The 25297-nt window shown below is 30.7% G+C and overlaps 1 protein-coding gene across 2 annotated transcripts in view; it reads right to left on the reverse strand.

The window, feature by feature from the left end:
• The window catches only part of LOC108002361 (tRNA dimethylallyltransferase), a 116580-nt gene that overhangs the window by 5288 nt on the left and 85995 nt on the right, over window positions 1–25297 (reverse strand). For both annotated transcript variants that reach the window (XM_017064006.3, XM_062081675.1), the window contains exon 5: window positions 9710–9825. In XM_017064006.3, the coding sequence (XP_016919495.2) occupies window positions 9710–9825 (116 nt within the window). The remainder of the gene's footprint in view (window positions 1–9709; window positions 9826–25297) is intronic.

The following is a 25297-nucleotide window of genomic DNA, read 5'->3' on the forward strand; positions in this document are numbered from 1 at the left end:
TAACAAATTGTTTAATTAATTTCAGAGAATGAAAGATCGTATCGAAAAATTTTACTTTTTGTCACAATTGTCACATTTATCTCTTATGCAAAATTATTCTCGTTGAATATTTTTAAACGTTCAAATTATAATTCCAATTGTAAGAATGGAAAGAAAGAAGGATCATTTCATGAATACGTACTACGGTATAGAACATTGCGCAATGTAATGGCGAAAGTTAACTTGGCCGTAGTTAATATGCGCTATACATGATAAAAATTAATTTGTTTCTCCTGGGAGCCCCATCCGGTTGAATAGAAATTGCTACTCGATCGATTGCTACAGATCTGCTCGATAAACTTTTTGCATTACCACGAATGAAATTTTACACGCGTCATTTCACACGATTGATTCCTGCATATCATTTCACTACTTTTACATAAGCAAATAATATATCGAATCGTTTGTTTCTTTTTATGTGGATTCTGTTAGGATGAATTTAAATTTAAAAAAAATTCAAAAGAATTTAAAAAAATTTTAGAAATTTTATAGATTCGAGAATTTAGAAGGTTAAAATCTCCAACATCAGAAATACAAGAAAAGTTGAAAATTTGATAATTTGACAAAATGATTTTAAAAAATGTAGAGATATTTTAAGGTATAAAATAATAGATAATCTAATAACTTGAGCATCGAAGTGATTTTAAAGTTCGAAGAAGATTTAAGAAAAATTAGAAATTGTTTCGTATTTTGCAACGTTAATTAAATTTAATTTGTCTTTTTAAATACTTTTATATCAGATACAATAAAATAATATTTATTACTTTCTTGATACACGATATATTAGACATAGATCAATTAATTAAGATTAAATTAATTTAAGTTAAGTTGATTTCATGTTATACAGATTTAAGATACATGGGAATGTGTACTGGAAAGTGGTCATTGAGCGAAAATAAATAAATTAATGAAAGCTAAGTATTTATCAGTATGTATAATAACAAATTAAACGAAAAGCAAAAAATTTAATGCAGAATGACTAATCCAATTCAATTCAATTCAAACGCATAATCAGATTTATGATTAATTTGTAAATGTTGTAAATGTTATATCCTTGATGTCGATCTTGTATTCGAGCAGAATTAATAATGAGGAAGATAATTATCAATCACTTAGAGCAAATAATCATAATTTCAAACATTTCTAGTGAAATAATTGCGAGAAGATTAATCAGTTAAGTAAATCTATCGTCTGGCAGTTTTGTTTATTTTTGCTGTTAATTAATATTGACACGAGCAGATTCAATTTTCAATTATAATTTTATAATTTCAAAAAAAGGTTACGCTTCAAAGGATTAAGTTATCAAAATCATTTTGACAGATTCAGTAATAAATTATTTTTTTATTATTTTCTATGCACAATTTCATCAAATTTTAAAAAGAATTATTTTCTACTTACTTTTTAAAAAATAAAATTAATCTTTTTAATCGTACATATTCCTTTCTTTCTTTTTTATACCAAAAAGAACGCATTTCCATCGTTAATAGGTTTAAAAATAAATATTCTCTCGCAAAGAAATTTGATAATCATTCAGGAATTAAAAAATGAAAAGGGGAAAAAGTATGAAGATCAAAAAATTAATTACATCTCATCATCGTTCTTGAAGAAATAAAATCATTACAAGTGGAATCAAGAAAAATTTGTTTATAAATTAAACATTTTTTTTCAATTCAATACTAAGAAGCACAAGCTCAAGGAGAAAGATTAAGGAATATTATAAAATATCGATCAATTTAAACGCAACAATTAAATCTCGAGGCAAAGAGGGGAAAAAATATATTTTCAGATAATTTTCCGGTATTTTCATCATTCGATTTACGATCCAGAATTTAAAAAAGATCGATCATCAAAATTCCGAGCAAAATAGCTTCGTATCCACGTGTCAAACGTTATCAGTATCTTATTCCCGATTAGCAAGAGTATCATAATTAACGAGCCTATCCATAATGAGCGAAAGGCATTTAATTTGCATACAAGTTGCATCGAGGAATAACCAAACGATCGATTTCGCAGTAAACCTATCGGTATTTATAATTAATGTCTTCCTTTTATTCATGGAAATTTACGGGTGTGACAGGGAAAATCCATCTTGCGTAAACAGATATTTTACGAGGAAGTGAAAATTCATTGAAAATGTATAAAGATTTCTATTTGCACTATGTAACTATTATTTAAAATATCTTATATATGTAAGTAAATTTCACGAGAAATGAAATATAGGTAAAAAAATTTTCCTGGCAGATATTATTTATTACTTTATTCCATAGTGATTGAAAATTACGTATTCAACATAAATTTAACTAAAATTGAAATCAGTGATAGAAATTGATTTAAAATAAAGAAAATAAAGAAAAATGTAGAATGAAAATATTTAGGAAAAATTCAGTATGAAAGAATCATTAAGCGGATATTTTTATGACTAAATTAATAAGAATAATAATTATAAATATATAAATTATAAATATTGACTAGTTAATAAATTGATTAATACATTTCGGAACAAAAAAAGAAACACGTTATAATTAATACATTCGTAAAGAAAAAATTAAGAAAAAAAGCTACTGACCATCATCATGTTTTATGCAGAAAGAAGACAGGCAAAGAAAAACCGACATAAGATCTACTATTATTAAGAAAAGAAAAAAAATAAATATAATAAAAACAAAACAATGTTGAATGAATAATGATCAAGAATTTAATTTATTGTTCATCCAACTTTGTACAAAATTTCCTGTAATTAACCAGTCTCGTAGCTTTCGTATTGGTACACTATATATTAATCACACCTGCCTTCTGAAACTTTGATGTTCCACGGTCTGACGTCATATCCGGCAGAAGCCGAGCAGGCAGTGGCTGTGAACAGGAGCATTTGCATAATACGAGACATGCTACTTGCAGAAATGTTGCGAGCTACGTAAGGAACGATACCATGGAAAAGGTTACAAGATGTGTAGAAAAAGAAGAGTCGATAATTGTACGAGACATGATCATTGAAAAAAAATATTTTGACATGATCTTGTTTCTTCGTTACACGAGTAAAATATGATGAACTTGTTTCTCGTTACACGTGTAAAATTATTGTCAAACGTGCGAGCGTTAAAAAAATTTATATAGCACGTGTCTTTTACACGATTACCATTAATGCTTCGTTTCTTTCAATTTTTGTCGCTTAAATTCTCAAATATTTAAATATATATTGGAAACTCTTTTGCACCAAGATCTATCTTTATATTCAAACTATTATTTAAACATTCCATATTCAAATATCCTATCCAAACATTTTAAACGTCCTGTTATCAAAATTTTCCATTATCCAAACGTTATGTTACTTAAATATTCTACTACTTAATTAAGCTGTTTTATCATCCAAACATTATACACCCCTTTCAAAATAAATACATGATAACTGCGATAAACTTTCTGTCAAAATTTCCTATTAATCAAACAGTATTAATTAATCCATTATTCAACTTCTGCTTTATATTATAATTAGAAACCTAGATTTGTAACTACTTTTATTTCATCTTAAGCCATTTTTAAGAAGGAAAAATCGAAAAAGAAACAATTATCCCTTTCGTTACACGTCGAGCGAATTCTTGTGAAGAGCGTAGCAGACTTTTCATAGACGCCTCAGCCCCCAGAGTTCCCATGAACTCCTTCGAGACGTCGATGTAATTCAGTCGGAACCCCTTGACTTGCTCCATGTTGCGTACCGCGCATTGCACGTGCCGTAGCGAAGCCGACTGCAAATTGGCCTGACGGCGTAATTTGCATAGCTGCTGGTGCAGCGGCGCGATGAGCCGCTCGGCTCGACACGCACGTATATGTACGTAGTCGGCGATAATTAGCGATAACTGTCATTGAAAGGAATTAATCGCGATAAAACCGCGAAAGTTCATGATTGATAAATTTATAGGTGATTAAGAGAGAAGAATTCAATGTCGATGCGCTTGTGGAAAATGATTAATTTTTCTTCTATTGGCAATTTATTGGAATTATTACGATGTTATTACTTGTTATTACGATGTGCTAGATCGTTGGCCAATTTGTTTCAAAACTATTCGGAAATAATATTGAATTTAAGTTTAAATTATTGGATGAGCATTTCTTTTAATGAAAGACATCCTTTGCTTTGTGGAACGCCGAATTTTTTGTTTCAAAGGAATATTAACGGGAACAAGAATTTTTTTTTAAATTATGTAAAAATTATGCAGGAATGATATTAAATTTTTCTTTTTTTTTAATTTGACTGAGCAGTAACACAAAGATGGACGAAGAATGGGGGAGATGTGAAAGGAGATGAGTGTCGGCTAGAAAAATTGTGTACGTGATAAAGAGGACGTGGAAAGAGAAAGAAAAGAGTAAGTGTAAAAAAAAAGGGTAACAAAAGGGTGAGAAAAGGGTGAATAGAAAAGAAAGAAGGTGTGTTTATGTGTCGCAGAAAGAGAGGTAAAAAGAGGGTACCTGTGTGTTTATGTGAAAAAGAGAAGAAGAAAATAAAGGAAAAAAGAGAATTGTTGCGGATGTATAAGAATGAAAAAGAATTGCTAATTCTTTGAAGAAAGTAGAGAATTTATTAATAGCAATTAGCTGATGTATTCTTATTATTTTTGTAAAAATTTTTATCAAAATATTAATTTAAAAATATTTTATGGAAGACACGATATCTTTCTTATCTCTATGTATTTTTGAAATGATTTTCCTTATAATTCCTTTTTTTTAAAATTTACGACATTATTTCCTATATTTTCTTTCATTTCTTTCTATCCTCAATACGAGTAAAGAAAAATCCTTTTCAATCACAATATTGATCACTGAGATGTCAAATTTTTGAACATAACACTGAGAATATAATATAAAATAATTCTTCTCATTGATCATCTCATTTCACATTGCAACTATTCTCAAACTGAATTCATTTCACAAATTGGAATTTCACATTGTTTGTAAACGATAGTTACACGTCTCATCATTACACATAGTCTCATCAAAATCTCGCCTTACATTCTCAACTTGAATCATCAAATTCCACGAGAATCAGGTAGCAAACGCGAAACGCTTTGCTTATCACCGGTATCATAAGCTCAAGGTCCAATGGAGTCGTTGTCAGGATTAATTATTTCACTTACGTTAGATTGGCACACGAAACTACTAAATAAACGTGGGAGAAAATCAAGTATCTAATATATTTTTTCTGACAGCAAAAAATCAAATGATAGAAAATATTGTTACAGAACTGGAAAATGAAAATTGTTTTTTAAAAAAAGTTATTTAATTCACAAGAAAATATTCAAGAAGATATATCATATTTTCATTCATTTTGTGAGTGAATATATAATACAGTTGGAGTATTGACAATTATAAAATGAATCAATAAGGTATTTTAAGTTGATATATTAGATACAATTTGAGACAAAAATAGAGAACGTAAAAACAAAGAAAACTATTTTTTTTTAATATCAATTCATAAATATAATTCCATAAAATAATTTATAATGATTTATATATACAATTTACATGATTCTTAGTTCCACCAATTATTTTTCTTTCTATTATTTCAAAAATGTACATAGAATATTTGAAACCAATATTAATATTAATATTTTTCTAATTTAAATATAACAAAGAAACTAAACATTAACTTGTGAAAAACTTTTTTGTAATGAAATTATATTTTTTTATTATTCCAGAATTATGAATTAATTCAATGAAACATATATTCTCATTTTAATTCAAAGTAACTAAAATAGTTGAGGAAAAACGAAACGTTATTTTTGCTCGAGATAGGAATACGAAATGCCTTGTGACATTTTATGGAATTCCTCGTGTATCGAATTCGCTGTGTCAGTGTCAATCAACGATTTTGCATATGCAAAAGTTTTTCAGTCGAAACGTATTAAAATGTTATTAAATGTTATAAACCAAATTATGATCTACTATTCCAAAATGATCAGCGATTTTTGCAAAGAAATTGATGACGAAAGTGGAATAGATAAGAGAAAAATGTGGCGTTGAAGAACTTTTTCTGCGGATTTAAATGCGATAGAATTGGATTTCTGTTACGGCTGCCTATATATATATTTTTTTGAAAACTAAATCGTATATAGAACAAGATTAGAATATTTGCCAAAGAATTTATCATTATAATATTTCAATCATTTTTCCTGACATATTTTTAATTCTATGAATGATATCATTCAAAATTTAGAATTATCATTGTCTACATTCTTTATTAATAGAGATTCATTAACTTACAAATTATTAAACTTTTATCATAATCTACCATAATCTAATATCTTCTTATATCTTCTAAAATTGGATACCAATTTTCTTCCTTCTAAAATCATCACAAATTTCATCTATTATTATTGTATCAAACACGTTTGTTATATTCATTCGATAATTCTAAAAATATCACAACGCAACGATATAACGGCGCAACAATTGAAAACTCGAGAGATTAAATCATTTCTCCTCTCTAGAGCCCACATTTCCTTTCCGACAAGTGAATTTTTTCGCCTGACCCATAATTTAGAAGCGATTCAAGGTGATCCTGTTACGTGGCTAACCCGGCGCGGAATGTTCTTTATCTGCGGCAACACAATCGATTGGCACACGAGAAATTCATTTCACTTGGGTAACGAAACTGGTGGAAAAACGACATGGACACCGGCCACGAGGTATTTCCAGTCTCCTTGTGCCCTTTCGAAGAACCGTTAGCCGGAGAAAACGCGTATCTGATAAGGCCAGGTATCGGATTCGATTTAACCCAAGTGCATTATGCAGGCAGCACAAACTCGTATCCCAATAGGGGAAAAGTGCATTGGCGATAAACGAGGTTTATTGTTTTTATTCCATCTAATGTGATATTTTTTTGTATGACATTTGAATCGTAAGAGTTGTTGAATATTGGACAATATTGTAGATGGATTTGTTGAGAAGAAAATTGTGATTGAATATTGTTATTTTTATATTACATCGAAGGTTTGTTTTTAATTATATTAGTTTGAAAGAAATTTTTTATTTCTTTATCAAATTTACATGTATCACATGTTGTGAAATATTATGAATTTTTAGAAAAGTATTGTCGAGTTTTAATCATTTCTGGATTCGAATTGAATTTTCGAAATATCAATTTAGGATGTGCATATCATCTAAAATTAAAGAAGATTACATATTGTGCATTTATGGTTAACTATTTATTGTTTGATTATTTCAATAATTAACACGTATATTGTTTAAAAAATTTCCATCATGTTGAACACAAAACGCTGAAAGTTTCTTCGTTTACAGATTGCTAAACTTTGTTTGTATTTTCTTTTATAATGTTACGATTCTAAAATTATCTTAAAATATATACTCGTGTTTAATAACGTCGAAAAAAATTTCTCAATAATTGACATGCCAATTAACGTCATTCAATGTTAATTTTAATAAGAGAAATGTGTAAAAGAAGTATACGCTAATGAAAACGTTAAATTAACGATAAATGAATAAAGATCCTTTAATGCGTTTAAGAAGAAATTTAAACTCAAGATTTTGCTTAGAATATTATTTTATCAAACATTGAAAACATATTTGAAATATCACGTCCAAATTAAATATTTAATTTGATTCTCATAAAGTTATAAAGTAATTAAACCGAATGCAATTCTCGTAATTTCAATTAATATGCATATTTATATTGTTTATTCGACACATAATGCCGGTTAAATAGTATTTCTTCACCTTTCATTAAATACTATATCGAGTAAATAACATAAATTAACATAAGTTTCAAATTCATAAAATTTACTTTTAATTTCAATTATCATGAATTTTTCAACAATGTTAATAACTAAATTTCTAAAATTAATTACATAAAAATTTATTTATCACTTAATAGTAATCACTGTAAAATAAAATATCAATTCACGATATCATTACAATACATTCGTTACAATTTCCCTTTCCTTTAAATATTACAAGAATCCTCTGCGCTACAATTCTTCTAATCCGACTTTCCATCAACTTTCATTCGCAAACAAAAGAGAACCTCCTCCCCCTCCCTTTCTTATCGATCCGAAAAAAGAAAAACACTCCCAATTTAAATTCCCTCAAGATCTCACAGAAAAATGTACTCATCGAACCGCGAAGCGTTTTAGAATCGCAGCGGCTTCCTAGATGCCAAAAGATAATCGCGATTATCATTCTCTCGTGCTTTACTTCTTTCCCTCCCGCCACTTTTCCCTCGCGGCTGGCTACTTCCTTTATTTTCTCTCGGGCATCCGGTCGACGCGCCCGCGATTTCCGGAAGCGAGTAAGGCGAGAGAGCCGAGCCTTCATTCATAAAGCACGCCTGGCGTGCCGCGTACGAATCACGTGCCACCTTATACACACGTCGTGACTCGTGAATTTCGAGCACCGTGAAATATTCGCGTTCTCGATTCACGGTTGTATTGTTCTTTCCGCCACGATGAGGTTAACCGAAAGAAAAAAGGGGAGGAGGGGGGAGGGGAGGGAAAGGAACTTTCATGGTGGAAAGATGAAAGGTAACGTGGAAGTGTTTGAAGATAATAATCGGTTAGAAAAGAGAGGTGGTCTCGAGAGGTGGTTTTTTTTTTTTTTTTTTCATGATCTTTTTCTTCCACCAAGCGTAATTGATGAGCACGTCGGGTAATGAGTTGTTAAGGAGTGTATAGATATAGGGAGATCGGCTCTTTTTTTGTTCAAACATGCAGGGAAGTATAATGCAATGAGTATATGGATATGCGAATATTAAAATTGATTTGGAAATGAAGTTCTTGGAAATTTTTTTGAAAGGAGAGCTGATTTTTTTTTTCTTCTTCTTCTTTTTCGTACTCGTATCACGATGGAAAAATTATCTTTCAGTAAATTAATTATATTTCTATTCTATATATTTAAATAATTTTAATCTTTGATATTACTATGTTTCGATAATAAGCTTGTGAAGATAAATAAACTGTATATATCTAGCTTTGAAATAGTTTTTGTATAATAACAAAAAGACGATATAATTATAACATTTTAGATTTTCGATTAAGATTTTCGATTTGTTATTTAATGAAAATTTGATTGAACAAGATATCGAATAATTGACGACATCCAACATTATAGTTCGATTCTACTTTTAAAATATTATTATTTAATAAAAATATCATAAATTTTATAATAATTTTGGAAAGAATAAATATATCACGCAATTTTATCTTTATCCGTTTAAAACCTACGACTTCAAATTCACTCTCTGTCTACAATTCTATCTAAACTTTTCCAAAAAAAAAAAAACAAGAAGAATCGTGTAAAACTTTTAATCAATCTACTCGAGGGTAATCTACGAATCTATTATAAGAATTGTTACAGAACTGCCATATTTTTATTCATTTAAAACTTCAAAAGTTCACCTGCCTTCATTTGCAGATTCTATCCAATCTAAACTTTTCAACAGAAAAAAGAAAGAACAGCATATTATTCGAAGAACTTTTAATCAATCTACTCGGACCAAGAGAAGTAAGAGAAAATTTTCAAGCGAACGATTCGTCGAACGGTCTGGCGAGCATGGATCGGAGGACCTCGACGAAAACACGAGAAAAACGAAGGATAAATCCTTGAACCGGTAGACCAGACTCGCGTGATATAAAGCACTTACTGATATAACTCGTGCACTTACGTGTTGGACTTAATCCGTTGCTTGTTGTATCTCCGATGAAAGTCAAGCAGTTCCTGAACCAGACCGGTCTCCACCATGTCGTCGACCCTTCTCTCCAACCGATCCTCGAGGACTTTCTGCAATAATTTCGGAGAAAACGGTCCTCGAATTAATTGGCCGCGATTCGACACAGTATAATCTATATGGAGAAACAGACACTTTCCAATTATATTTGATTAACGTGATAATTTTTATTCGGATAATTTTTACTTGAAAATAATTTTTAGTTATTCCTTGAAATTCTATAGCTTTTGTATCTTTCGATGGCTTGTTTCAATCTCGTTGGAATTTTCAGTATATATTCTTTAATTTATCATTACAGATATTTTTTCCAAACATTTTTTTATACATTATCTGTATAAAAGTAATCTCTCTGACTTTTCAAAAAAGTTCAAGTTTAATCCAATTTTTAAAAAGTTATTTTTATTTAAAAGATAATTGAATATACTTTTTGCCAGATATTGAGAAAATATCGTGAAATCAAGGCCTTGTCGTATAATGTAGTATGTGTATAATTTACATTTTCAAGAATATCTTTATGTAAAAATTGTAATGCAAATTCTATTACGTGCTTCTTTATTTGCAAAGAATAAAAACCTTGGAATCTCGCAAAAATGAAATATCTTTTTTATTTTTACATTGACAATTTAACAAGCAAGTCCGATCACATTTTATTACATCAATGCTTTCGTGTAAATGTCACATTTCACACCCACGATTACATTGGTAGCAATCGAACTTGTCAGAAGGAGTAGGTGTTCAGTCTCTTTGAAAAGTTGTTTCCGTTTAGTTTCGCAGTCTTTAATAAAATATTTTTGCAAGACATTTAATTTAAAATTTTACCTTGTATTCAGCCTGTGAAATAAATTCAAGAATATCTTGAATTGCAATGTAAATAATCAAGGATTATTTATATTTTATTCTTTCTCTCTGTTATTTGATTCTTCAAAATTATATTTTATATATTATATTTGATCAATATAAAAAAATTATTAAATAAAATATACAGGGGTACATATTCGATTATCCATATCCACGATATTTCGATATCAATGAATTAGACACGAACTCGAAGGTTAACACGTACCATTAGAAAAAAGAAGAAAACGCTATTGTGGCCTTCAACGGGTTTTCAAATTAATTTGTCTCTCTCTCGCACCTTTTGCTCGTTCCTTCTCATTTAATATGTACTTGCTAATAAGTAAAACGCGTTAAAAGAGTTCTTCCATGTCCTCGAAATCGTGTATAAAATAATTAACTAGTTAGGTATTCACAAAAATATAATGGTATATTTAATGTATTAGAAATTTAATTTATTAAAATAAAATAACAATTTTCAAGAGATCTAAAATTATATATATTATATATATAATTAGATCTAAAATTTGTAAAAAAAAAACAATAATACTGAAAGAAAATGATAAACTTATTTTACAAAAAAATTATTAACACGAATTATTATTTAAGAAATATATGTATATACATTTATATATGTATTAAAGAAATATTAAACCAAATATTAAATTTAATAATGTCTGAATATTTCTGTAAATAGATATATACATGAATGTTTAAACAAATGATTTATACTGTAATAAAATATTTTATATAGATTTATTCTGGACATAGAATCAGGTCGAAAATAAAATTTAGTGTCCAAACATTTTTGTGATTCACTGTATAGCATATCGATAGTACGTTTCAACGTGACTCGATTTTCGATGTATACGCATTAGAAATGTACGAAAAGAGCAAAGCCATTCATCGATATTTGACGGAGATCGGTGTCAAACAACGTTACAGGTTGTAAAGACACAGATGAGATTAATAGTTAGACAATCATTTTACGATGGACCACCAACAGATTTTTTTATCGTTGATCAACCATTTTTTTCATAATTTTAATTTTTGGATAGAATTTGATCGCCATCTTTTTGAAAAATTTCGTTTTTAATATTCATGAATATTTAAAAATGAAACTTTCATACTTTTTAATAGTAAAATTATCTTAGTAAATAATTGATGAAAAGATATTCAATATAAATTATATCTAGAATTATAGGTTCATACATAAATATATCATAACGTAAGAACAATTATTGGTTTTTACTACTTATTCAATTCAAACAACTTATTTTTTTTTATTTAAATGAAAATTTAAATATTCTATAATTAAATTAGAATTTACAACAGAAAAAAAACAACTGAACAAGTAGAATGAAATATAAGAACATTGAAAATATTCAGAATTAATAAAAATAATTGCTAGAAATCCTACATTATAAATCAATAATTTTGCAAATGATATTCATTATTATTCATAAAATTAGTTAAATTAAACGTGAAATTTTTTTTTGCACAAATAATTATATAACATTTCGAAATTTGAAGTTTTTATCATGAAATAATGAAAAATTTATAATTCTATATCCTTCGTTCATTATCATATTAAATATTAATTGCATTCTGGTAAAAAAGAAACCGACAAAAAATCTACACTTCAACTTCCAATTTTTACCACTAATTAAATACAATATAATAAATTTAGTAGTTTAGAAATTGACGATGTCAAGAATCACACAGGATCCGACTTTTCGCAATCCATAAACGATGGCTTAGTTCCACTTTTGGTAACCATCGTCTCTCTCTCTCTCTTTCTCCCTCTCCCTCTTTCTCTCGAAAAATCCCGCTAATTAAGACGAGTTTCACAAACTTTTAATATTTTTAATGCCACTCCCCATGTTTCACTAGATGTTCCGGAGCGGCAATTAAAAATGTTTTATCGGTACGAAGATAAAGGCAATAAAAAGAGAAGAAGCCACAAAAGAAATGAATTTGCAAGTCGTAAATCGATATTACGAATCATCCTCGAGGCGGGTTATAAATAATTTTATGACGTTATCTTATTCCACCTTAAAACACGTCGAATATTTGATCAATCGACCGAAGAATTTCCTTTTACTAAATGTAGACTTTTGAAAGGAAGGAGGTTGGGCATCGATTAGAAATTCCGATAATACAACCAAATGGAATTCGTGCAAACGTTAGGTGGTTTAACAACGAGATGGTACACGTTTTCACGAGATGGTTACGTGAAGTCGTGAAAAGAGTATGCCTAAAAGTTAGCATGACCGTGTCGAAGGCAAACAAAGAAGTTTGGAAATCATTTCTTTTTCTTTTTCTTTCTCTGCCAACTGTGGTGAATAAAAGAATGTTTAAAAATGATATTTAGGATTAGGTTTTAAGATTACTATTGTTCGTGTTTGGGATTTTGGTGAAATTAAAGTAGAATACATAAAGTGATCACGTTAATTATTTTCAGATTCTTTTATCTCATCAAATCTCGCTTTAAGGATATTTATTTAAAATAATTTAACATTCTGTTAATTTAAAAATTGCGTATTAATTTGCAATTCAAAACGATTAATATACTTTATTTAATTAGCTGAATAAATTACTCTTTCGATTTGATATATCGATGGCATTAAAAATCAGGACAATTTGAACGTACAGTAAGAAAATAAATGGTAAATAAAATTAAAAGTTTTAAATTTTACAAACGATTTTATCAAAATTGATGAATTTCTTTTCTTTTCGATAAATGGAACAACTTTCAAAAAGAAAACATAATCAAATCTTGAACTGAGATTCCAAGAATGAACTCGGAAGAAAGAAAGAAAGAAAGAGATAAAAATTTGGAAACTTTTCAGTGTTAGGATAGAAACCCGTTACAGGATCTCCCTAATCAAGTCTCCAAACCAAAGATTTCAAAGTAAAACTCCAAAGGAGGAGAGAAAAAGGAGAAAAATTTGAAAAATCCTTTCCTCACAAGAACCAACCTAATCGAACCAAGATTCCAAGTAAGTGAGAAAGAGAGACAGAGTAACGGAGAAAGAGAGCGAGAGAAAGAGAAGATATACACGAAGAGAGATAAAAAAAGCAACGGATTCCTGTCCTTGTAAAATGGCGGGACGCGACCAGGCGTGCTCAGCTCCTTGGACAGCGGCGGATCGTTCTCACGCTCGTTCACGGTTAAAACGCGACCTCCGCAACCCGTTTCGGTCCGCGTTCGGTTTAAATCGTATTTAAATGCCGAGTGAGCCTCGCGAGCTGCACGTGCGCCTCCACGGTTTCATTCATGGGCGGCAAGCGCGTCAATGACGCAAGATTCTCGCCCGGCTCGAATCGCTATTTGACGGGCACAGGGTATACACACGGACACGCACACGACAGACGAGGGCAGACGTGATGCCTCGTTCGGCCACGTTTCGCTTATCGCGTGGAACCGAACCAGCTCGTTTCTCCCGTGACACCGCGCTCTCGAACGAGAAAGATGAGAAAGGGGGGAAAAAAGAAAGGGCGAAGGGGACAGAGGGAAGAGGAGGAGGAGGAGGTGGAAGAAGGAGGTATAAGGAAAAGAAGATAAGATATTGCTCGGCAGAGAGAAAAGGGTTTTGTTTATGATATTTGAAACGTCGAACCGTACATGACGATTCGGAAGTAGATGGCGCTTGTTGAGAATGTGCTGTCGAGTGACAGCAGGTGGTGGACAGGTGTAAAATTAATTTCGTATCGGGGAATTTTGAAGAATTGGGAATATTTTTAGGGATTCGGTCAATTTCAAAATCGAAATTTCAATAATAATAATGAGCATGGTTGAAAGTATGGGATAAGAAAGAAAGAATAACAAGATAATGTAAGAATTGAAAACTACGTATGTACATGATGTAATTTGCGGGCTTAAGAAAAAAGAAAGCGTAAAGAATAAAAAGAATTATTGGTCAGAGGATACGCTTTCATGAAAATTTGTAGCTGCCCGAGAAATTTGACATTGATGCGAGTTAATAATGGCCAGCTTGATGGATTTGATCCCGCTTCCGATTAAACCCTTCAGGGATTGGTAAATTGCCTCTTAGTGGCCGATGACTTAATCCTGGTTTATCCCGAGAAGTGAAAGCTGTTTCTGAGACCTTGCAATATTGTCCGAAGTTATTAAATGAAGTAATGGAATCTCTTCTAATTTAAAAAAAAAAAAGAAAAAATAACATGTTATAGAATACAATTCTACATTTACAATAAAATTCTAAAAATTTTTGAAACATCTTTCGTGAAACCATATTTCCCCTGCAATTACTTCACCTTACGATCACATTATCGACCACATTATAACATTAAAACAATCATAAAGATTCAAACGATCTGTCAAAAGATAAAATCTCAAAAAAAAAAAAATCTCCTCCATTCTTTCCACACTTTCGATACCGCAACCAAGGAAACGAAGCCACAGACCATCCCACATGTCGGTACCGCACGGTGACCCTGTAACCCGATTCATGCCACCCTTAAAAATAAACCGAAAAATCGAAGGGGGGAAAAAAAAAGGAAGAACCCTCTCGGGAACAACGTTTTACAGGCGCTAAACGTTTCGAATAAAAGCCGGGAACGTGGCACGTTGCTCGCTAGTCAATTATAGCTTCCGCGCGCAAGTCGATCGTCCAGGAATAGGCCTCGAGAACAGCCCCGATTGGGGAAACGGCGTAAACTAGCTCGTGATAAATGAAGGAGGAATCGTTGGATTCTAAGGGTTGCGATGACAGCGACGACGAGTTAATACTCTCGTAAAGACGTCTAATTCTCGGTGGTTCGAAGCCAAGCGACGGAACGTTGGGGAACGTTTACGTAACGGCAAAAGAGGCGATGATATTCCTCGGGTTTCACCCGTATATGGCTGAAAGCGAAGGAACCGTGGCGCTGAAACTAGAAAGGACCGGCTGTGTGTGCTCGACTCGTGGCCAAATCGGGCCAAGGTCCTTCCAGAAGAAACAGAAGTGGAAGACGAGGTGGAATGTGAGCGCGTGCGAATTTTCGCGGCCCTGTTCCCCGATTCGTTTCAGTTCCAATATTGGATCGGTGGATTAGGAGGTGGAACAGGTGGTTAAATAAAGTTGGGTTTTAAGGAGAATGTGATAATGTGGTCTATTATTCAAACTCATTTTTTCTTTCGTAAAGAAAAATCATGATTATTAAGAAAATATTGGAGAAGAAGAGTAGGTATCGTTCGAAAGATGAAGAAGACTGTCAATCAAATAGAAATGATCGTATTGTTAGAATACAGGTTGCATAAAACTTATATTTCTTGTTTTTATAATGTACGATGATGTAGTTCTCGGAAGAATTATTATCGTGGATATTTTATCAGTAATTATTATATAAAAAATTCTAGTCGCTCGATGATACGAGAAAATTATAAAAAAAAATTGCAAAACATATCATTTTTTTAAATAATTCAAAATAAAATGCTAATAATATCCACTATGAATATCAATCAGAATAGCGAATCGAAATTATAAATATAAGACAAAAATATAAAGTTACATTTTCTAAAAACAATATATTGCACTTTTTTTTTAATAATACCTTGCGTCCAAAAAGAACAAGAAGAAATCAGAATTTATTATTGTGAAACGTCAACAAACATATCTATTTTGACAAAATGATTTTGAAAATTATTATCTCTTCCACAATAAATGTATAATTTTTCTCAAATCACTTTCAGAAAAAGAATATTCATAAAAATATATATGTACATATCTATGTAAATGCATTTCGAAATCAAAACGATTATCATACAAATTAAATTACAATTGATAAATCATCTTACACTCCACCATCGCATTATCCAATTAACATTTCCATTCTCTCCACGAAAATTCAAATCATTTATCACGGTCATTTTTTTTCACCAGTTTACGTCACACAGATGCAGATTCCAGATAAAAAGAAGACGTTGTTCTTCTGTCATCGACCTTTTCGTCTGAAGGTGAAAAAGTCAATGATTCGATACAGGACCGATTTGGTAAATATGCACGTGCATGCGTGGGTGTCGATTCGTCTTTCGACAGCGAGAGACGGGTTCACGTTTCGAAGAAATCACGCGCTCTGATAGTGGCTCGACCTTGACATTAGAATTTTTGCATATTTAATTGAAGGAACAGCTGAGAAGAGGCAAAAAATCGGTTGAAAAAATAAAATGAACAGACGGATTGTATATCGTAATGAATATCGAAATGAATTGTAATATCGTAAATTGTTGAAATTAATTTTATATTTCAATATATTTGAGATTCTTAAAAATTAAAAACTTTCCTTCAAATTTCCTGCAACAAAAGTATACAGGGCTTTCAGAATTTTTTAAAAAATTAAAAAAACTTGCATTGAAATAATTTTTTAAAAAAATAAAAAAATATATTAAACAAAAATAACCAAAGAGACCAATATGTGTTCCTTACACAAAAAGGAATTCAATAAAAACTAACGTTTTACCAGAGCAAATATATCATTCGAATTTTTCCAAGGAGATACGTGTATTGTATATAATTTACAGAAATGAATTTTTTCGTGGAAAAATCAGAGTATGCCCAAGGCGTCGACGTACGCTTTCGTGAGAGTATGGCACCGCTGAAAAAGGGTGGTCGAATAAAAGAGATACAAATGTGTTCAGAAAAATTGGCGGGCCTCCGGCGCCTAAACACTCGTGTATGAGGACGAGCACCGACTAAATTTGTCCGCTAATGACACGCTTTCGACCCGTGTTTCGTGCAGCAAATTCGATCGTCTCCGCTTATTATCAAAATATCCCTGTCGATAATCCCAATAATACTCGACAAATCGGCTGACGTATTTTCAAACAGCCGGATATCGTATGAGATTGGAGAATCGGTATAGAATATAAATTGTTATGTAAAAATATTACTATATGTCTGTACAATATTTATTTTTGTACCTTTTTCCTCGATTGGATCATCGAAAAACGATTTGTAAAATAATGGGGCTTTCAGAGATTTTTCTGTTCACGAGTCGATACTTGAATTCAATAACTTGGATAATGTATCGTGATTTAAGTTTTTAATAATTAAGATATTGTAGAGAAAAAAATTAGGAGCTAATAAATTAAAATTTTTATAGACATGTATCATATTTGTGATTATATTTCAATTTATATTGAAATAGTTATAAGAGGTATTTCAACGAAGAAAATAGTACGAAACAAAGATATTTTAAAAAAAAGATATATTTTTAATAAATAAAAAATATATTCTACGAGATTAGAAGATTGAAAAGTGGTATAAATTGTTTTGATATGTAAAAATCGACTTAAAAATAGTGAATATAAAGTTGTACGAAAGTGATTCCAACAGAAAAAACACCTCTCCAATCAAGACTTTAATTCCATTACGTCACCCTGAATTTCTCACCCTTCGCACGCAAACACTCGTGGCCTGACCGAGACCCGCGCGATTACCCCAAGATTAAATAGCTTGCACGCTTTTTCCCGGCACAGTGATCCCGATCCAATCAACGAGACGCTTTAGGCAAAGAGAGTAAAAACTACATTTACCTCAATCCCCTTTTCTCTCCCTGTTAAATCAATTTAATCTTCAATGTGGTTGGATCAAAAGTGACACCCACAGTTATTCGACACCCGGACTTTTCTTCTAATTTTTGTTATCTAATTAACGTCATCGCCCACCGCTAAATTGACCGGATGAAAAGAAAATAATAGGATTATGAGGATCAAAGATCAACAAGATGGAGAAACGTTTATGAAAAGGCAAACTAAATAATAGCGAATAATTATTGCATTTGTAAGCAGAGACTTTATCGAAGTTTTCGATAAAAATTGATATAGAAATAAATATGTTACGTATTAAATATATTAAAATTTCGTTAAAATCTTGATATAAAATTTTTCTATAAAGATGAGACAAGTGTTGAAATTTTACAAAAAAATATAAAGATTTATAAAGACTTACAATTATTTAAGACTATAAATAAATTCTAATGATCCTCTTTAAATAAAAAATATATATAAATAACTTGTAATCGATCCTCTTTTTCCATATAAATTAAAAAATTAAAAAAAAATTGTACAAATAAAACAATAAAACAATGCAATTGTATTATCTAATCAGCTAAAGACAACAATAATAATCTTAAAACTTCAGGACTGCTTGCTAGAACAGTTTAGAACAGTTTGAGAATCACTATCTCAAATATTAAAAAAGATACATCTTAAATACTCATAAATTTTTCCCTCGAATCTTCATTCGAATACCTGTACAAAACCAATTATTGGCGAGTAGCAATCATCTCTCGAGTGATTTATCGCATGACGGATCAGAGTGGTGTCGCAAAATCCGGCCAATTATCGTCCATGAAATCTGAGATCAGAATTCACAGAATTCCGCGTGAAACAAGATTGCGAATTCACAATCGAATGACTGAAAGCGAATCGTCGTTTGTAAAACGAGAAGGCTACTAGCGACGAAAACAGGTGGTTTTCTGTACCGATCGATAGGAACAAAGAGGAATTGGGGAGGAGGAGGAGGAGGAGGAGGAGATGGACGATCCTAATGGCGTCCAGGCGAGACAGAATGAGAGGCACGCACTTGGGGGACCTACCATGGGAATGCCTGGCCGCGTTCCCGGCGGTTCACGTTGGCTAGGTTCTCTATTTTCGACGGCAGCTCGCTGCTAGCGATTCCTCGATCAAGGGGGCGTTGCAGAAAGGCCAGCATTAGCGATGGGATCAAGCACGCTAGCGTCCGCTTTAGCGTTAACCCGGATCGAATTCGAACGAGCTTAACTGGACAAGTGACTTCTGCGAATTCGAATTGGGAGCGAAAGAGAGGAGTATGACTCGATAAAGAACTGAGAGTCAAAATTCAGAAAGATCTTTAAGAATTAGCGAGGCTGAAACAAGTGATAAAAAGTGGTAAAAATTTAGATTGTTAAAGTGAGCATATTGTACAGAATGTTAATATATTCATGAATCCTTTAAAGATTGGAGGATGATTCTAAAAGATGTTATTAAATCATTTGATGTAATTAAATGATATTTGAGATAGATGAAATAAGATGAAGATAGAATGAAATACTGTTTTATTGCTTGTAAATGAATAAGCCTTAATAAATAATTATCTTTTTTATATACCAATTTTTATGTTTGTTTGGAATTGAATTAATATTATGAAGGATGAATATATTGGCTCTTTGTCTATTGAAAAGTAGATTTTAATGTAATTAATAAAATTTTTATTTGGAATATACTTATGATAGTTTCCTTCACAATATTGTTGAAATTTATTTTATTTTTCTAGCTATGTAAGAGCAAAATAAATATATTGCCACGTTAATCGAAAATATATAAATTTTTAATAACATTTCACTTGATTTGGATTTGTGAGTACATATTGAACTTGATCCCATCACTAGCCAGGGTATGAATTCGTGCGCGTGTATTCGTGGCAGAACTCACCTCGGAACCAGCCTTGGCATTATGCTTCTTCTCTCGAGCTCGATTTTGTTTTAAAACCGTCCGCATAGACATGGAAACTCTCAGATATTGCTCTGAATTCTTCTATTTGAAGATACATTACTCTGAATGCAATTTCTATTTGAATTCTTTTTTTTCTTCTTCTCTTTTCTTTTTCAAGAAATTAGCTATTTGAAATTATACGTATGACGAAAATATAGAATGTAGATACTTAATAAATTTGTAGGAATTTTTGGAGCTACATATAAATAAACGTCAAATTTTTCAAATGTCTGTTTTACAAATTTGAATTTTTTTAACTAAATAAATAATTTATATAAATGAATAAGTAAAAAAAAGTTATTGGAATAATAAAGAATCGATACCACTGATAATAAATGATATATAATATACGAAAATATTTTGAGATCTCTTAAAATTATTTAACACTGGAAGACTTAGTTCTGGAACAGCCAATCTTGGATTATTTATGATTATGATTATCTCAGAAATAGTTTCTCTATTAAAATTTTATGTTAACAAAAAATGAGTTGAAAAAAAATAAAAAATAATTAATTTTTCTCATATTCAAGAAAATAATTAATTATTCTATAATGATACAGAATCACGATAAATGATTAAAGGAAGAAAATTTTGATAATATGTGAAAAAATTAAGAGATTTAAGGGGAATTGAGAACCACTGCGTAAGCATGCTGAATACCATAGGGGTCGTCAGCGTTACTAAACGTGATTAGGCTACCTCGAATTCCGAAACGATAATATTCGTGAACGATAATACACCATTGAAAGGGATAAATATTTTTGTATCGAGGTATTATAGGATAGAATTACAGAACTAAAAAAAATATCGTTAAGATAAATGAAGTATATTATGAACATTACTGAGGAATATGAACTCTAGCCAGTAATTAATGAATTAATATAAAGGGTGTCCCAAAAAGTTGAAGCCAATTTCATTACTTATCAAAATATCTTTAAAAAAAAAAATCTTAATTAAATTAACTCCAATCTTTATGTTCTGTTGTCCAATATGATGATACCTTCACTACATCATTATGCAAAATACAAAAAAATTAATGATATTAAATTATATATCAACATATAATCTATCCTTATATTTCTTCATTAATATACACATATATGAACACGAGTTAAAATCAATCTTTTATTTTTTACAATTTATTTTTACAAGAAAAAGTCGATCACGAAATATTACAAAGGGATAAAACAAATTTAATTAGAAGAAAGATTGATTTTTTACCAAGATTGATTTTAAGATTCAAAAGATCATGTTTCACACTTCTATTTCAATATTCTTACATTTCCTACGCTTTCTTGGAAAGATTTCTAAATATGTGTATGGTAATTTGTCGGACGAAAGTCTTGTGAGTGAAAGAGGAGGAGGAGGAAGAACTTCGTAGCCCACTTGTTGCGATTTTTTTTTTTTTTTTAGAAGTCCAAAAATATTGCCACACGTGTTTCTTACGTTACCAGGGAGAAGAACCACTTCTCTTAGGTTTCATTAGTGTCAGTTAACATTTAAGCTGTATAATATTAACTGTCCAAATATTCAAAAGAGAATAATTCATTATTAATTTCATTGGTAGAACTTCATAAATTATTTCTTATTTCTTTTCTATTTTATTCTTTTCGTTAAATAATTATTTATGATAGACAATAATCAAACGTTTTATCATTAGAAAATGAACAGAAAACATAAAAGAAAAAAAAAACTGAAAGATTATTGACTGGTGCTTTTTTTTAAACACTTTGCAACCAGAAAGGGTTAAGAAGGAAGCCGCACCAAGGTTTCTTCAAATTAACTGTAAAGGATCTGTGAAATGAAGCGTTAGTGTCGCGGAGAATTTCTTAGGCTTCCCATCAAACCCTTCGAACCCTGGATTGTAAAAAAAAAAAGAGACGTAACTAATATCTTTACTTTAATAACTATTTTATTTCATTCTGAAATTTTTATAAATCATCGGTAAAATCGATACTAATCATCCGTTAAAATACGTAAATTAAAATAATAAAATAAAATGCTGCTAGAAAAATTAATACTGCTATTAATAATTTAAAAATAACTCAACAGAGACAGCTTTCGCAATTATCTATTGTTTTCCGATTAAAAGATTGTTTAAACGTATTTTCGAATATTTTTCAATTAAATTTATGTTTATTGTTTCGAATTTATTATTTAAAAATTACAAAATTAGCTTTGTTCAATATAAACGTAACGTATCAAAGCAAAAGAGTGAAACACGATAGGTATCTACAATAATTCTCGACCGAATTATACTTCGCTCCTTCATTCGCGAGAGAATCACGTTTCTATCTACTATTAGAAATTCCGTTTGCACACAACGATCATCGACAATTCGGATTCAACGAGAACCCAGGCAATAAAATAGATTTCACAGCGATCTAACACACTCGCTTGAAACAAAGTGGAGCTACTCTGTAACAGTCTCCTTCACGAGCAAATTATGGAAGGGATATAGTCGAAACTATGTACGATTTGACCTTTTCCTCAGACGATATTAAATTTAATCCCCACAATATTCTATCTGTTCTGACTTTCTTTAATTAAAATATAATTTTTAAAAAATGAATGATTCGTTTGTGAGTATATATTAAATAAACATTATGGGGTAATATATAATAATTTAACTCTAATTAATTTATTATTGTAGATAAATTTTAAATAAATATTATTGAAATATGGATATTAATTATTTTATTTCTTGATCAAGAAAGTATAAGACAAAAATTAATGAACAAAAAGAGAAATAGAAGATACATGGAATGATTTCATTGGACAAAATTAATTATTTTATTTGATATTTTTTAAATCTTGAATATAACCATATTTTAAAAATACTTTTAACGTCATCCATCACAAATGATCTTCGTTTTAAATAATCATAAAAATGTTCAATTTTGAGCATAGAAATATAAAAATGATTTATCGATTCTCCAGCAATTATCGACCCATCTCCCACATTTCATGTCGAAAAGCAGCAGTTAGACGTCTCGAAATCCGATTCTAAATAACGTCAGCGTTTCCGTGATGGTTCGATCCGACGAGAAAGACGTTTTGCTGTCACGCGTAATCCTCCACCTCACCGATATGATAATCGCAACGTGAATTAAACTGGCCGTTTATGTTACGACGTGATGAATTATCATTGCATCGTGGATCAGAATTAAACGTTTCTCTTGAGGGGAGGGGAATTTAACGAGCCGACTTTGTAAAAGGGAATGAGCGATGGGTATTCGCTTTTTGCGGAAATTTTATCCAGCAAGATGGAATTCGTGAACTTCTGCCTTGTATTGTAAAAGTGAAAGTTACCACGACCGTGTGGAAAATTAATTTCTTTCTGCGATGCGGCACGAATTTATGAGATCGTTCCAGGTTTAAGTTTTATTCGAGATTATATTCTTCGTGTGAGTTACGTTTACTTCGTTTGAAGAAAATCGAGAGATTTTGGAACTGAAAATTCTTTTCTATTTCATTCTTTATTATTATCATTTTTTTAATTATCTTACATGTAATTAATGCACAACTTCTTATTAAATGTACTAACATTACATTGATCAATTTTATTAGGGATCTTGAATTTTAAGAACGAAATTAATAAGATAATTTTTATAGGAAAAATAGAACTCTAACGATCATTTTTATTTATCCAACCCAAAATAAACTTCTTCCATAAAAGCCAGCAATCCACATAACCATCAATCTCGACATATTTGTCACGTATCAAATCCAGAAACCATTCCAAATATATTCTATCCTCGTTGTCGATATTAATTACACATCTGAAAGCCGTGATTTTTGTTCTTAAAATAAGTTACTATTAATATTAATCGATATTTTGATAAAAGAAAATTAAAAAAACCCAGTTTTATCCTACATACGAAAGAAATAGAACATTTTTGAACAAAAAAAATCTCATTTTTTAATAATTCATCTAATTTTACTTATTTTTTGTTAGTAGAAAAAAATATTCTTTTTCTACTTATATATTTTTTCAATTTACAAATTATTAAAAATTGTTAAATCTTTATTTCAAAATGAAATTTTCATAACCTCATAATATAGAATTTATTAATGCAATAACGTTATATCATACAGATAGATATCTATAACTTTACAATTTCCTTTCTTATCGTCACTAATGGATTACACTCGCGCAATTTCCTCGAGAAAATACGAACCACTCCCCACATCTTGCCAAGTAAGAAACAGGAGCACAAGTAAGCGACCCAAAACCCCGTAAAACTAGATGAAAATCGAAATTCAATCTGGTAGCAGGAGCCACGTCACGACCAAAACCGAACAATTTCTTCAACAATTTCTTTTCCACACTCGTAACAGGCTTCTCCCTGTTCCTCTATATTTTATTGCTCGTGTATCTAACGACCGTGGTTTTAAACACGGTGGCATGCATGGCATTTCCGACTAGTCGAAGGGAAACGAATGAAAGAAGGGAGAGGCTCGAAGCGAGGAGCTTTTTATTCAACAGTCAAATTCGCGTCGCGAGAATTCATGAAAGTGAAAGCAGGATCTCGCCATGGGAACAAATGAGAATTTCATCGATGCCTTTCTTCTCTTCCTTTTTTCTTTTTTTTTTCTTCTTTTTCTTCCTATTTCGAGGATGGATGAAGAATCGATGATTGTGTACATTTGACAGTTTTGTTATATCGAGGTAATATGGATGCGTTTCGATGGCGGAGCATTGCTGGGATTGGCCGGATGATCGATGTAATCGATATTGGTACTGAGATTGAGTCGGTATGTTGGAGAAAAATCGTGAGACGGAATGGAATGTGGGAGAAAGTCGTAAAAATACGTAAAATCGACTATTGAAAATTTTTCTCAATACAACTGTGTTATTTTATCGTTGCAAAATTTTTTTTTTTATGTTTTATAAGGAAAAGATTGAAGATATTTTCGTTTGAAAAAGTTAATAATAATAAATATTTCAATTATTTAAAAATTGCATCGAAAATGTTGCTAATATTTTAAATTGTTGTTAGAATATTATTTATTTTTAATATTTCTCTTTTTTTACTTACTTACATAAATATAACATTTCTTTTGTTACTTCTTTTACTACACTTAACTTTCCAATTGTAAATAATTGCCGCTCAATTACACATTGTAACTTAGAGAAAGTAGCCACAAAATTACGTAACCTATAAGTC

Source organism: Apis cerana, linkage group LG11, assembly GCF_029169275.1.
Source record: "Apis cerana isolate GH-2021 linkage group LG11, AcerK_1.0, whole genome shotgun sequence".
Classification (NCBI taxonomy): Eukaryota; Metazoa; Arthropoda; class Insecta; order Hymenoptera; family Apidae; genus Apis; species Apis cerana.